This window comes from Helicoverpa zea, chromosome 4 (genome assembly GCF_022581195.2).
Source record: "Helicoverpa zea isolate HzStark_Cry1AcR chromosome 4, ilHelZeax1.1, whole genome shotgun sequence".
In the NCBI taxonomy this organism is placed as follows: domain Eukaryota; kingdom Metazoa; phylum Arthropoda; class Insecta; order Lepidoptera; family Noctuidae; genus Helicoverpa; species Helicoverpa zea.
In genome coordinates, this window is record NC_061455.1 from 289,109 (window position 1) to 303,936 (window position 14,828).

The following is a 14,828-nucleotide window of genomic DNA, read 5'->3' on the forward strand; positions in this document are numbered from 1 at the left end:
CTATTCAAATGTAGAACATTTTTGTACGCATGCCAAATCTCGTTACAATTCTTCTTTTTCGTACAATTGAGATAAATTGTCTTGACATTGTCGCCCCAATTTTATCGATAGTTGATTGGGTCATGAATGCAGCGTTTCCACAATGATTCTAGTTTGGTTGGGCTGTCAAGCTGTAAAGTTTCCATAGAGGCATATAATTTGTCGGTTTGGCATAAAGCGTGTGTTTATGGCGCATAGTGAGTAGTGAGCTGGTGTGTGGTGGGAGGTATCTGGGTGCACCGGCGGTGCGGGCGGCGGGCGCAAGCAGTAGGTACGCGCGGCCGTTCAACTCTGAACCGAAACGGGGTCGAGGAGGTTACCGCGACGCACGCTGCCCGCGCTGCAGACCCGCACAGAAACGCAACTGCGAAATCCTCACCAGCTCGCAGTCTGCACCACCACTACTGATTCCAGACTCTAATGAGGAGAACCTTTCCGGCTTCCCTTTTCAGCATTGACCCATATAGATCTCCACTTGTCTATACGTAGATGACACAACGGTTCTGTATTGCCTATGAAATAATCTTTCAATTTTCTTATGTATATATATATTAAGCTGAATGAATCTGGAGATCTCAGTTTTGCTTATTTCTGAACCCTGACTGGAGTACTTTTTGCTAAAGTTTTAATCACTTATTGTATGGAATTTACAATATGACTTACTGTGCGTATCTTGCCAGTGGCGCTCCGCCCCGACTACTCCGATACGTTGCACCATGTCGCACTAATTATCGGATAAGAAAAAATGCTCATATGGAATGTATGTAACTTTGCACTATTTTATACGTTTTCCTATCTAGCAAAATAGCAACACTGCCGGAGCTCGAGATGTCTAATCATTAATTGATAATTTTATGAATACCATTTTAATTATTTAACTATCAATCAAAATAATAGCGCCAAGTCCTCGTGAAAAGGCGACTTTTCGACAACAGTTATCGACTACATCAGACTTGTTGTCGTGTCAGCCTTGTAACTTGACCTCTTTTTTAGGAAAATCGGAAAATAATTTTCGTAACGATTGCTAATACAGCAAACATGATCTGAATTGTAATAAGTGTTTTGAGCCAGCAAAATAAATGTGTAAAGTCATGAGGAGCGATATACATAGTGATTGTACAGAGGTTGTATGGACCCGAGCCGCATTAGCTCATTGTGAAGCGAATGCTCGCGCTCCGGGGTGTTCGTGATTAGGAAAACACGTTTGTAGCTCAGCTAGACGTTCCCGAGCCAAAGGTGAACGTCCATTTAAAATGGCCCACTCGTTTGACTGACGTGGATGAATATAAAGCAACTCTTACAAACATCAACACCATTATGTAGATGCAGGACCATCGACAATCATTTTATTGTTTTAATGCTTTATTGTCTTATTCTTCTAAGATTGTAATTATAGGAAATTGCCATTCGTCTCCATTTAGGTAGCATCTAGACAGTGTACCTAGAATATAATTAGGGTTAAGTGCAATTACGTAATCATAACTCGAGAATGTTTGTTGCTACAGAACATTCTCAATAAAAAGTAATTTATTCAAATTAAGATGTGGGTTCAGAAATAAAAATACCGCGTTGACTCGCCTCATGAAACGAACTTTTCATATGGTCAATATTCAGTATAATTAAGTCGTATCTTTGACGTTGTCGAATCTGGTAGTTTTGATGTACGAAATAATGTAGTAGCTACATGTACATCATCATCGTCTGTAAGCGAGAGCGATGCATCGGCGGCGCATCATGACGGGCTATTAGCGTGCAACACCGCGCTGCATCTAAAGCTCATTAATCCGTAATGAATTAGCGAAAGGAGTAGGAAATCGCGAGGTCGCCGGCCGGTCACCGGTCGCCGGTCGCCTGAAGTGGGTCGGACCGCGGCCGGCCAGTGGACGACACATGCTCGTCGCGGATATTTATTGTTTTGTGCCTTTATTGACCCAGTGCAGGGCTAGACGGCGATACGTTTATTTATTATTTCTGTGGCGGTTGCCTGCCTTGCCTGCTAGCCTGCTGGGCTGCCAGATGCGCTGGATCTATTGATGCTTTAGTTTCAATGAAAATGGTATAGTTCTGTGCTACAGTATCAATACATATAGATTTTCACCGAATTTTCGCCCAACAAATCCCCAACTGTAAATATGTAAGATTTCATTATTTTGTCACATCAAACGCACTTATGATAAGAGCCAGTTGCTTTCAATTATCTGACTATCAATATTTGTTTTCTTTGCAATCCAGATAATCAATTGTTCAAAAAGTGGAAATCAATTGTAGAAGGAACTAACAATTGATTTCCACTCACGCACAATGTAAAAATGTAACATGACAATGTAAAAATGTTTGAAAAAGACATTTCATGGGACTATATTGTAATCTAAAACATCAAAACACAAATGCCATTGATGACTGCGAATATATCGCGAAACTTAAATGTTTCCTCAACAGATAAGTACTCATACATTGATAGAACATAACAAAAAGATTAGATTACTTGTAAACCTTTGCAAGGCTTGTCATTAGTGCTTTGTGTTATCTTTTATTAACCGACTTCAAAAAGTGTCTGGATAAAGATCTCAGTTCAACGCTGAAACACGTTTAGAGAGCTGTCTAGTAGGACGTCGACCTACTACTAGCTTCTACTAAATAACTAGGAGTTATTCCAATAAATCAGTCACCCAAAATAATATTAAAATGAACAAACAAACCACAGCAAAATGAAGACAAGACTACGCTGCTGAACGATGTATTGCTCCGCTAACGATTTAGCAGAAAATAAATATCTTGAATTTTCCCGGCTACTTTAGGATTTCGTAAAATAAAAACCTTTCGCACTGTTTTACATTTTGGATCGGGAACGTTAATGAATGGTGCGGATTGCAAACACTCAGTTGAAATAGAATGGGCGGAGGTCGCGCGGTGCCAGTGCAGCGCTACACCGCACTAATTGTGCGCTCAGGCGATCCTATGAAATATTTGTAGTGTGAACGTTTACGTTCGTCGACTACACGCCGCCATTAGGTGTAAAGTAACAGGCACACAATGAAAACGCCGGTAAGCTGAGAACACAAGTGCGATGTGACGCGACATCGCATCGCTCTGTCACATTGTACGGCGCGCTTTAACGTTAATCGATCCCATCATTATTATTGCGTGTTGCAACAGATACTCGAGTGTGGAAACACGACGAGCGATGGCCGTGCTCACACGCTACCTATTGCCAATCTCTTATATATTTTATTTACTACCGATAACCTAATCTTATCGACAAAGTGCATGTCTTTGGTATAAAATTAGAACATGCTTATTGTTTTTGTCATTATCTTTGCCTACAAGATAACTATTTATCAGCCACACAAAACACAAATCTAAAAGAAAATCAGATAATGTCAGATTAGTTTCAAGCGACTAGCGCGGTGGAATTTTCCCGTAGGGCTTTTACAGACGACTTGTGCTGAATAGAAAATATGCATTTGCATATCAATACACGTTGACGAAGATGGCTTATGAAGACAAATTGTTAACTGTATGCTGAGGAGTCTGTCATTGTTGTTTGACAGCAAACACGCTGGCTGGCATCAGGTCTCGCGGTACTGATGTACTATGTAGAGGAAATGTGTGCGCGGGCGCAGCACGAGCTGCGAGAACAATCAGCGGCTTGCGTGTGCGCCGACACTTAGCTAGACGCGGACCAACACTCATTGTATGCAATATAACACATTTTTTCGCTGCCAATTCTTTAGCATTATGTTTCTTTATAATTAAAGGAGCAATCATTGTGAAACTTCCCACTCTCACAGATGAAATAATAACATTATAATGTAAATTTCATTTATTCTACATTCAATTGCAGTATGAAATATCGTTACGTAGTTTAGTTATAAATAGAAGTTTAATTAATTAACTTGAAAATGATTTGGCTGTATGGGACTTGCTTGATCGACTGTGACAAGGGCTTGGCAGGACTGATGTATTCTATGTTCAATCTATTCACGGAATACCAATATGAAAAAAGAATCTGTGCCAAGTCGCGGGACATTCTGTTAGCTGATGAATATCGACCGTATTGCTCATCATATTGAAAGATTTCCCATCAACCCCCACGAAATACTCTACAATACACTACATACACCGAGCTATACTCATGCGCACACTATAACACTTTGTATTGTTGTTCCAGGTGACTTCTGCACTGACGTCATCATGAAGTGGAACGACGTCACGGATATCAGTGAGTTGACTTATCTTTACTTACAACCTTTCCCAATATTCTATCTAAATGTTGATTTGCTTACTTCTTAAAGATACAATTTTGATATTAGCCAAATACAAGTTATTTCAAATGGACCATTTCTGATAAGCACAATACAAATGTACCTACCTATATAGAATATTAGGAATTACCGTCACTTGACTTGTCTTGAAGACTGAGTACCTACAGAACCAATGCCAAGGAAAAAAAAAAGAGTACAGAACCTAGCCTGAAAGGTTACCGATCCTAAAATATCAAATCTAATTCTTCCTTAGTTTATAAGACCTGTCTGTACACTGCAAATATGTCACGACTTATTTCTTAATCATACTACACCTAAAACATCTAACTGGTGCTTTAAGCAATAAATAATGTATAATTTTGCTATGGATCCAAAGTTTTATGAATACTTGTGACCGGTACCTAAATCAGCAATGCTATTGTTAATATACAAATCTCATAGAAAAACATTTGTCATGTCACGTCATAGTTGACAGTTTGACAAATCTCTGCCACACTACCTAACACACCCAGTACACTCGTCAATATTTTTACCAATTATTTGCTAATGACGTGAGTACTGTTATTAGCGTAGCTGCTGTTTACTCAGCCATGTTACAATCATGTTTATTTATCAAAACAGGTAGGCAGGAAGTATTTTCACATTAATTAGAATAAGGTTAACGATAATTTAAATAATATTCATATAAAAACAAACGAGCAGTTTAATTAAACAATAGGTATTTTGTTGGAAAATTTCCTTTCCTGTTACAATGCGGCGAGCAAACCAGTTGAAAGCGTTATTGTGCGCCCACGCACGCGCGCGCGTACTACAGCGTACAGAGCGCGGTCCGGCACCGCCGCACTTCTAACAACAATCTTATTTTATTTTTAAATCACATCGTCACCTACTTATTTACAATCACTTCCAAACGTCAGTATAATTTGGCCGATGGTTTGGGTGCACCTTGCCATACCATACCAATCAAACTAATGACTCAACCCGAGCGGCCGTTCGGCCGACTATTACGGAAGATTGCTGCTATTTTCTGTTCTGAGTATCAAAGCCATTCTAATGACAGAGAAGCATTTAGTGACACATAAACTCACATCCAATTAAATAACTTAAGAGAACGTTAATAATATAATGATGCAACACTACTGTGTGCCTACTTTGAGAGTGAGATTAAATGCCAACGTGTGCTGACCGTTTGCATTACTAATGTCTGATTGCGAACGTAACGTGAAGAGGGCAGTCAAGTACATTCGGTAACATCTCCCCCGGGACACCAATAATCTGATTTCAATCGAGCGGAGTGCACGCCAAGATAATGCCTTAACAGGAGGGGCTACCTGTTGTCACATTCAATATTTCAGACGTGCTCAGCCCGGCTTAGCGAGCGACCATCCCTCCTAAACTCACCGTCCTTGCTGAACAACCAATGCGATTAGGCTATACAGGATGGCCCATCCATAGGCGTCCAAAAGAAAAATTTAGAAGCTCTGTGCTATGGAGTATCCGAATCACCCCCAAGTATGTTCTGCGATTTTTTGTAGTTTAGGAGCTAGAATTGTTTTTAATTTTTTTCCGTAATTTTCATTTCAACATTGTTTTTTATATTTTACCTTTTTTTCCTAACGTTTACAGATGATTTTTTTTTAATCATCATGATAATAGCTAACACCTGAAAAAGGCAGTTTGGCTAAACATTCTAGAACTTACATAAAATTTTATCTGAAGTTCAAAATTACTGTTGGAGTTCAGTAGTCAAAAATGTTAAGGGCTTAAAAAAAAATTATAAGGGGTTTCTAAGCAGGTTTCTAATTTTGAACTTCAGATAAAATTTTATTTAAGTTCTAGAATGTTTATCCAAACTGCTTTTTTTCAGGTGTTAGCTTCTATCATGATGATTAATTACACAAAAAAACATGTGTAAACGTTAGGAAAAAAGATAAAATAGAAAAAAACAATGTTGAAATGAAAATTGCGGAAAAAAATTAAAAACAATTCTAGCTCCTAAACTACAAAAAATCGCTGAACATACATGGGGGTGATTCGGATAGCCCATAGCATAGAGCTTCTAAATTTTTCTTTTGGACGCCTATGGATGGGCCACCCTGTATGTATTGTGCCATGCTTCCGTATATCTCACATGTATTGGGAGTACTATTTCTTCAGATATTTATACTGTAGCAAAATATATCCCATTCCGATTTGTCACAATGTCTTTCAGAATTTTGTCGCATCCCGTTGTTTCATGGGAGGACGGGTACAAGGAAAACACATCTTGTAAATGCGATCAGTAGGTGCAGTTTGTGAGGTTGTTGATAGTAAGCGCGTCTGAATATAGTTGCGAGTGTTCAGCTGTGTTGTGTCGCTCCTGTAGTTTGGCAAGGCGCGCAGGAAGAGCGGAGCGGTGCGCGCCATTCATACGGAAATAACTAGGGCTGCCATTTGCCAACGCTGCCAGATACCAAAAACATGAAAGTGTCACTCGATTTCATGTTTCTTTATTATCAACAGCCAAAGTAGTAGAAAAATCCAAGGCATTGAACTTTAGAAAACAGAGACATCCATCACTCATCAAGTGTTACTCGAGTAACTTAAATGATGAAGTTTTATCTGAAATCTGACGATTAGCTATAGTTCGGCCGCTCAGAGAATGCGTTTCTGACACATCGCGATTGAACTGACGACGTAACTTTGTAATGGCGTTGCAGTACGATAAAAATATTTTTGCTGGTTGTTTATCGTTTTAACAATTGTTGAGCATTAAAACAACATTATTATATCAATAATAATCAATGAATGTTGTAATTTTGTGCCAAATTGAGTGTCAAATAACTTGGTAAACAATATTTTTCTAAATCTATACTGCGCTATTACAAGGTTATGTCAGCGCTTTATATTTGTAGTGCTGTGCTAAAAATAACAGGCAAGTATCGTAATCTGTTCTGGTTGATGGTTCTTATACAGTTATACTTATAATATAAAATAATACTTTTTGTTTTTCTTTTTAAGAATTTGAAAATAATGGACTATAGGATAACTTTTATGAAATATAAAAATAAAAGTATGATCAAACTGAACGCGCGAAAGAAAGTAGCATTTTTATATTTAGGTTGAAATTGGTAACCCCAAATGGCATCATGGGCCGTCATTTTGTGACGCTAAATAGTCGTTTGTTGTCGTTTCGTGCGCTAAGACTAAGTGCCCTGCCTCATTAGGACGCCAATGACGACGTCGCCGGCTACGTATCCAAGCAGTTAGTATTGAAATGTATGGAACGTCGCAACGTCGCCAAATTGGAGGCGTGGCCACGAGCTACAGTTCCCTATGTGGCTTCTGGCTACCGTGGCAACTTGGCGACGCGACGTGGCCACAGTAGCCACTATAATGTACACGGTAAAGCGCACACAGTCGCCAATGTGGTCGCCAATTAGCTTGCAATTTCTTGAGCGACGACGTAAACAATTGACTGTCGAGACGCCATGGCCACTCGACTTGGCGACATTTGGATGCCAGAAGTAGCCAGCAAGGCTCGGATACCGGTTAAATTTTCAAACCGCTATGATGTACTTGACGCAAAACCTTTACATTTGGTTTCGTTCGCATAAACCGTTTTTTTTTAACCGATATTTGGAACAGTATTTACATAAAGGTTTTTTGAGATTAAAAGGTTTAGAGCAATAAAAACCGGTTAAAACGGACGCACCCTAAAGAAACGCCGCGCATTGTTCAGATTTTATTCAGTAGTAAGATTTTTTTCGTTTGGGGTCGGACGTTCATGTCATTGCATCAATACGCTCTGTTGCAAACATAAATAATGAGTAAGTACCTATCTAATATTTTGGTGAAATTAAGTTGATAATGATGATAAATAATCTGTAAACATTTAAATATTATTTTTTACAGATCCTATGGACCAATTAGATAGTCAGCCATTTTTTATTGAAGAAGAAAGCTCTCAATATCTAGGTAAATAATGAATTTAGTTCATTACACTGGTCCGCGCAACTATTGTCTTTTAATTGTGTCTTTAACTACGGTATTCGAAAGGTTAATTCTGTATCCGATATTAAAACTCAAAATTACATTACAAATAGGCCAATCGTAATTATAGATAACTATTCTCTTCCTGTGATTTCCCCTGCGTAAAATTTCTTGTCCCTGCGATCCACCCTGTCGCATTCAGAGCTGACTGGGTACAGGACCTCATCGGCTCGGTAACACTACCTCTAATTTCGTCGGCCGCCAGGGCGCCCTGCAGACTCACCGTCCACATACCGGCCCATTGTGCTGCTCGACGAGGTAGGCAAGCTCTTTGAAAGAGTAATTGCAGACCGCCTCGTCGCGCTCCTGACACGGAAGGGGTCGGATCTGGCGGATGGTTAGTTCGGATTTAGCAGGAGGCGTTCTACAGTGGACGCCATCATGCGCGTGCGAGCCCTCACGACGGGGGACGCGGTATCCCGGGGCAGATGTGTCTTGGCGGTGTCTTTGGACATCGCCAATGCTTTTAATTCGCTGCCCTGGAGTTGCATTGGGAGGGCACTCCGGTATCACCGGGTGCCCGACTGACTACCTCTGTCGTGTGATCAAGGCCTGTCTGACAGGTTCATCATCTATCCCGGTCACCAAGGAGAGTGGAAACGGCGAGAGATGTCGTGCGGTGTTCCACAGGGATCGGTATTAGGACGGCCCTTGTGGAACATCGAGTACGACTACGTGCTGCGCGCCGACCTACCTGAAGGTCTCAGCGTGGTCTGTTTCGCAGACGACACGCTGGTCCTGGCGCAGGGAGAGTCGTACCAGGCGGCGGTCGAACTAGCGACGCACGGGGTTGCGACAGTCGTGGAGAGGATCGAGCAGTTGGGACTCGAGGTAGCGCTACACAAGTCCGAAGCCATATGCTTTCACGGCCCTCGGAACGCGCCACCGCCGGTCTCCCAACTAACGGTAGGAGGAGTTCACATCGGCGTCGGGTCGACGATGAAGTACCTAGGACTCGTCCTCGACAGCCGGTGGAATTTCGAGGAGCATTTCCGACGTCTAGCTCCCAAATTGAATCGGACCGGGGCTGCCCTCAAGCGGCTCCTGCCGAACTTAGGGGGTCCAGACGCCTCCTGCCGGAGGCTCTATGCTGGCATCGTTCGGTCCATGGTCCTTTACGGGGCGCCAGTGTGGGCGCCGTCGCTGCGTAAGCGACCAGCGGCCCAGCTGAACGCCTGCCAGAGGGTCATGGCCATACGGATAGTACGGGGATACCGCACGGTGTCCCGCGAAGCAGCGAGCCTCCTTGATGGCCTGCCACCGTGGGATCTGGCGGCAACAGTCCATGCACACATGCACGATCTGCGCGCGGAGATGCAACGCCGGGGCGAAACTCCACTGCCGCGACAAGTCACGGCCTGGCGGACAGAGTTCCGGCGGGATCTCATGGTGGAATGGCGACAGCGACTATCGCAACCTGGTGCTGGGCACACCATAATTATGGCGGTAAGTCCCATCTTTGAGGCGTGGCTGGAAAGACCTCATGGCGTCCTCACCTTCCACATGACGCAGGTTCTCACCGGACATGGTAAGTTCGGGAGATACCTGCACCGGATTCGGGAGGTGGCGACGCCCGGGTGTCGCCACTGTGTGGACCGCCCGGAGGACACGGTGCAGCATACGGTAGAGGTGTGCCCCGCTTGGGAAGAGCATCGCCGTGTCCTGGTGAGGGCGATCGACGGCGGCGATCTCTCGCGCCGGGCTTTGGTTGAGGCCATGGTCCGGAGCGAGGAGGAGTGGCAGGCGGTCGCTTCCTTCTGCGAAGCAGTAATGCTAGCGAAGGAGGAAGCCGACCGCATAAGGCAACGGCGCACACGCCGCGGCCGTCGCCGCCGCATTTCCGATTCCGATTTCCGGCCACCGGTTTTGTCCGGACCTAGTCCAAGCCGTCGACGGCGCGCACTGTTCCCGCGCGCCTCAGGGAGTCGCTAGTAAACGGGGGCCCGAACGGGCCGAAGCCTCCTCCTGGGGTTCTGGGTGAATGCGAAAGTTGGCGCACCAGGGCTCTGGGACCAAGAGATGGAACGGGGTGGGTTTTTAGTCAGTAAGAGTCTGACACTATTTCCCGCCTTGCCCAGGGGCGGGATTTGTCATTGGATGATTTTACCCACCAAAAAAAAAAAAACCCTGTCGCATTGCCATTGTCGATCAGTTTGGCTTCGTTCACACGGCATTGTCCTGCACGTCTTTTTGCAGTATACGTCTTAACGTATAAATAGTGACCATACAACTTACATAGATCCATTTTCCATATGTTTGTGAGTTTATGTGGTAAAGAAAAACTATTTTAGTATTTATTTAAATGGATGTGTATTATTGTCACAGGTGAATCACGAAAAAGAAGACAGGAATATTGTGATGATGAAAATCAATCCCAATCATTGCTAATACCTAAAAAACGTGTTATCAACGCATCTGACACGTTTAACATAAACACCCAATTTGAGAAAGAGGATGAAAAAAATAGTTCTGATAGTGACGAAAAGATGAAGTGTGGTGAAGATTCTAAACCAGAAGAAGAAACTACTTCAAATGTCAAACAATGTGTTTTTTGTATATTTGATAAGGAACTAGATAAACGAAACTATTATTTTGGAAATTTGTTAATAGGTGAATTACAATTTTTGCCACCATGTATGCGCTCTGAAGCATACATCAATATTTTAAAGTATATAGATGCTTTAAAACATCAACACCGTGATAAATCAAACAAATAAATATTAAATTTGTATGATGTGCCTGAACGAACATGCAAAATATCAATGTGGATCATTCATACTTAAATGTTACTAATAAAAATGATTAAAGGAAAATACGAGCAGTTTTATTTTAAAATCTGGAATATGCACAAATATATATTTTTATCTTACGGATCATTTGACACTTTTACCAATATTTGGAAAAAGAAAAATGAAAATACTTTTCATTATATCAGATATTTAATCGTCTTGTCGTTTACATATTATTATATATGTAAGTACAATTAGGTAGTTTAGTTAAAAAAAATGTAGGTAGGTATACACTAGTTCAGTGGTTCCCAAACTTATTTTGTCTAATGCCCACTTTGAGTATAAATATTATTTTAGCGCCCCCATTTTTTAGGGTTCCGTACCCAAAGGGTAAAACAGGACCTTTTGTTTTCGCTCCTCTGTTCGTTAGTGCGTCCGTCCATCTGTCTCATGAACCGTGATAGTTAGAGAGTGAAATTTTCACAGATGATGTATTCAGTGCCGGTTTTAACTACCAGCGCCCTGGGCGAGATTTCTATGGCGCCCTCCAACTGCAATTCAAACCCATACGAAAAACAGAGTATGTATGTAGGTACGAGATTGCGCGAGCGAAGCGAGCGCGAATTTTTTTTTATAGTTAACAAGTCAAAGCAAAAATGACGTAAAATGTAGCCCAATCGTACATAAGTACATAAGTTATTGCTGGTTGGTGAATGCAAAAACCCGAAAATATAGCTTCTGATTGCGCGAGCGAAGCGAGAGCGAAAATTTTTGTTATTATTTTAGAACTCAAAACAAAAATTAATCAAAATGTAGCCCAAACGTACATAACTCTTTGTTGGTGTTGGCGCCTATGTATTACAATTTTGGGACTTAAAGTAGTACCGTAAATAAGAAAGTTCATATGGAAACTAGAAGTTACTTTCTCTTTAATAAAAGGACTTAACAATGACGCTACCTTTTTGCTGGGGTTACTTTAAATTTTTGAAAAATAAAATCAACTGTAATGTGAAGCAAACCCGAAAATGTTTGAATTTTGGATCACTAAAAGTCCTAAACATATATAATAAAAGGCAACTGTGATGTGAAGAAGCCGCGAGCGAAGGGAGCGTGAATTTTTTTGAGTAATGGGACATTAAAAGTAGCTGTATGTGATAACAAAGCCAAGAGTACAGTAAAGAAACAACGAGCGAAGCGAGCGCGAAAATTTTTGAGTTTTGGGACATAAAAGTAGTGTTTGTTCGAGAATTTCTCAAATTTAACGCGGAATTAAACACAATTACAAATGACCCCCCAGGCCTTACATTTTCTTTCCGGGTCTCTTACCGCCCCCCTTGAGACCTGCAGCGCCCACAAGGGGGCGTTATCGCCCACTTTGGGAAAGACTGCACTAGTTCAACCGCACCCTAATTGCATAACACACAACTAATCACCGTGTTCACAACTAATCATTTCGACAACTCAACAACATTAATTGCGTTACTTACGTTGTTGAGCAGATACATTTTTCGAAACTAATAATTAAGCCATTGATTTGGAAATTGTGTGCTAGTGTGAGTTGTTTCGTTAACGTGATCGTGACGTTTAGCGGGTTCGGCTCTCTGATTGGATAAGATCTTGGAGCAGGCCAATCGGAGTGCCGAACGTCATAAACGCGTCGATCGCGTTAGCGTAAAACAACTCACACTCAGCACACCGATTAGTTCAACGTTTGAACTAGTCAGAATTAGGAAATATAATGAACAAAGTAAAATATTTGGCTAAATCAGTCTTAAAAATCTTAAAATTAATGATTCTTATTTTTTTAAGTAGTAAAAAAGAACATTGTTTAGGACAACATGAAAATGTTATTTTGTTGACATATTCGAAGTCCTGTAACTAAAAAATACTCTAAAAATTAACTGAACAAAAGCACAATTAGTTAATCAGTTTTGTCAAATTAAAATAATAATTTTATTACTGACACAAATGATACAAATGGTTATTTCTAACAATTAAAATGTCGTCAATGGTTGTATCCTTTAACGATATTCTTAAGTTATTCATTATAAATTTTAAAGATGAGAATAGCCTCTCCACACTAACCTGTGTTGCTGGTGTAGCCAAGGCAATTTTAGAAATCAAGTATAATTGTGGATCAGTAATCTTCTTTGATTCCCAATAATTTAAAATATTTGTATTAGAAGGAAGCAACGGTTCATTAAGAAAAGCAAGCAAACTAATTTGCAAATTATCATTATGATTTAAATGCGGTAAATCTTGATATCGTTGCCTGAACTGCGTTTGCAAAAAAATGTCAAGGATGGAGGATGAAGTTGATGGTATGGGATTATCTGGAGTTTCATTTTCTGTTTCTCTTACACTAACGGTCGAATTTAACCTTAAATATCTTTGATATGTTTGGACTAAATGGGCACGAGCTAATTCCAGCTGTTGATTTGACAACATTGAATTTACTCTCGGATCTAGATAAATTGCACCCAGAAAACATTCATTTTCAAGAAGAGTTTTCTCTCTTTCCCTCATACAAATGACTAAAAATATGGCAAAAACTGTGTTTATATTTTCTATTTCTAGGATACATTTAAGCCAGGCAAGATAGAAATCTCCAAATGTCAATTGCTCATGTTGTATAGTTTTCGACAGAATACGACATGGTTTTAAAGCATCAAGAGTTTCATTAAGTTTCTGCCATGTATCTTCTACGGCAAAAGTTTGAAACACTGGTTCTGTGCGTCCACTCAAGAAATCTTTGAATAATAATATACGCTCTACCATGTCTGCTGTAGAATCCCATCTCGTAGGACAATCAATGATGGCTTGTGGTAAGCCCTGAACTCTTAACTGAAGAGCATTATTTGGTGAGCGCAGTACACGAGCTATCTGGCGACATTGTTCTAAAAGATCACGAAGTTCGCTACAAGCATCTCTTATAGCGAGCTGCAGTGTATGAGCTGCACAACGCACTGTAGTCAATTTGTTTTGGCCTTGATTATCAATATTTAGATTTAAGTTACCTGCTTCAGCGAACCACACCTCGTATCCGTTCTCATGCTCAGAATCCTCGCCTTCAACGAAGTCATGTTCCTCAGTTGTATTTTCTTGCATCTCTTCCTCCAACTGCTTTGACATTCGAATCATGTTAGCTCCATTATCAGAAGTTACGGAATATAATTGTTTAAGCTCAATACCGAAACGACTTAGGACTATCATCACTGTTTCTTTTAGAAATTCGGCCGTGTTTCTCTCATGTAATTCATGGACACTGAGGTTTCTTAGTACAATTTTACCATTTGCAATATACTGAATGTTTATGCCGAGAAATCTTCTAGATTTTACCGAAGCTACATCAATTTTTAACGATATAAGTTGATCCTTTAACTCATCATGGACATTCTTGCGTATATTATAAGCATGTTTTTCAATCATTGTTTTAATGTTTTTAACATTCACAGACAGGGGATTTGAATTTGGTATTAATGATATTAAGTCTTTAAAAGCGTCATCCTCTAAAATCGAAAACGGCCGACCATGAATCGTAACTAATTTAGAACAATGCTTCATTACTTTCATATGGTTGTCATCTTTTTTCGGTGGTACATTTTCTTTATTCTTTTTATTCTCGTGAAGGATTTTGTCGTGCAGCTGTCTGTGTTGTGTGTAGAAATGTCTCAATAAATTAGCACCATGATTTCCCTAAAACAAAAATCGAAGAAACATAAAAAAATCTTTCACCTTAATAATGACGTGGAAAAACCTAAAT

The 14,828-nt window shown here is 40.6% G+C and overlaps 2 protein-coding genes across 6 annotated transcripts in view; both read left to right on the forward strand.

Annotated features, from left to right (window-relative positions):
- The window catches only part of LOC124629824 (translation initiation factor IF-2), a 61,903-nt gene that overhangs the window by 15,245 nt on the left and 31,830 nt on the right, over positions 1-14,828 (forward strand). For all 5 annotated transcript variants that reach the window (XR_006984341.1, XR_006984342.1, XM_047163401.1 and 2 more), the window contains one exon: positions 4,211-4,261. Coding sequence is in view for 3 of the 5 variants with exons in the window: in XM_047163401.1 (XP_047019357.1) it covers positions 4,211-4,261 (51 nt within the window). In the remaining 2 variants the exon portion in view is untranslated. The remainder of the gene's footprint in view (positions 1-4,210; positions 4,262-14,828) is intronic.
- On the forward strand, positions 7,857-11,149 carry LOC124629825. The gene is made up of 3 exons (XM_047163402.1): positions 7,857-8,113; positions 8,199-8,261; positions 10,662-11,149. The coding sequence occupies exons 1-3, from the start codon at positions 8,110-8,112 to the stop codon at positions 11,051-11,053; spliced, it is 459 nt and encodes a 152-aa protein (XP_047019358.1). The 5' UTR covers positions 7,857-8,109; the 3' UTR covers positions 11,054-11,149.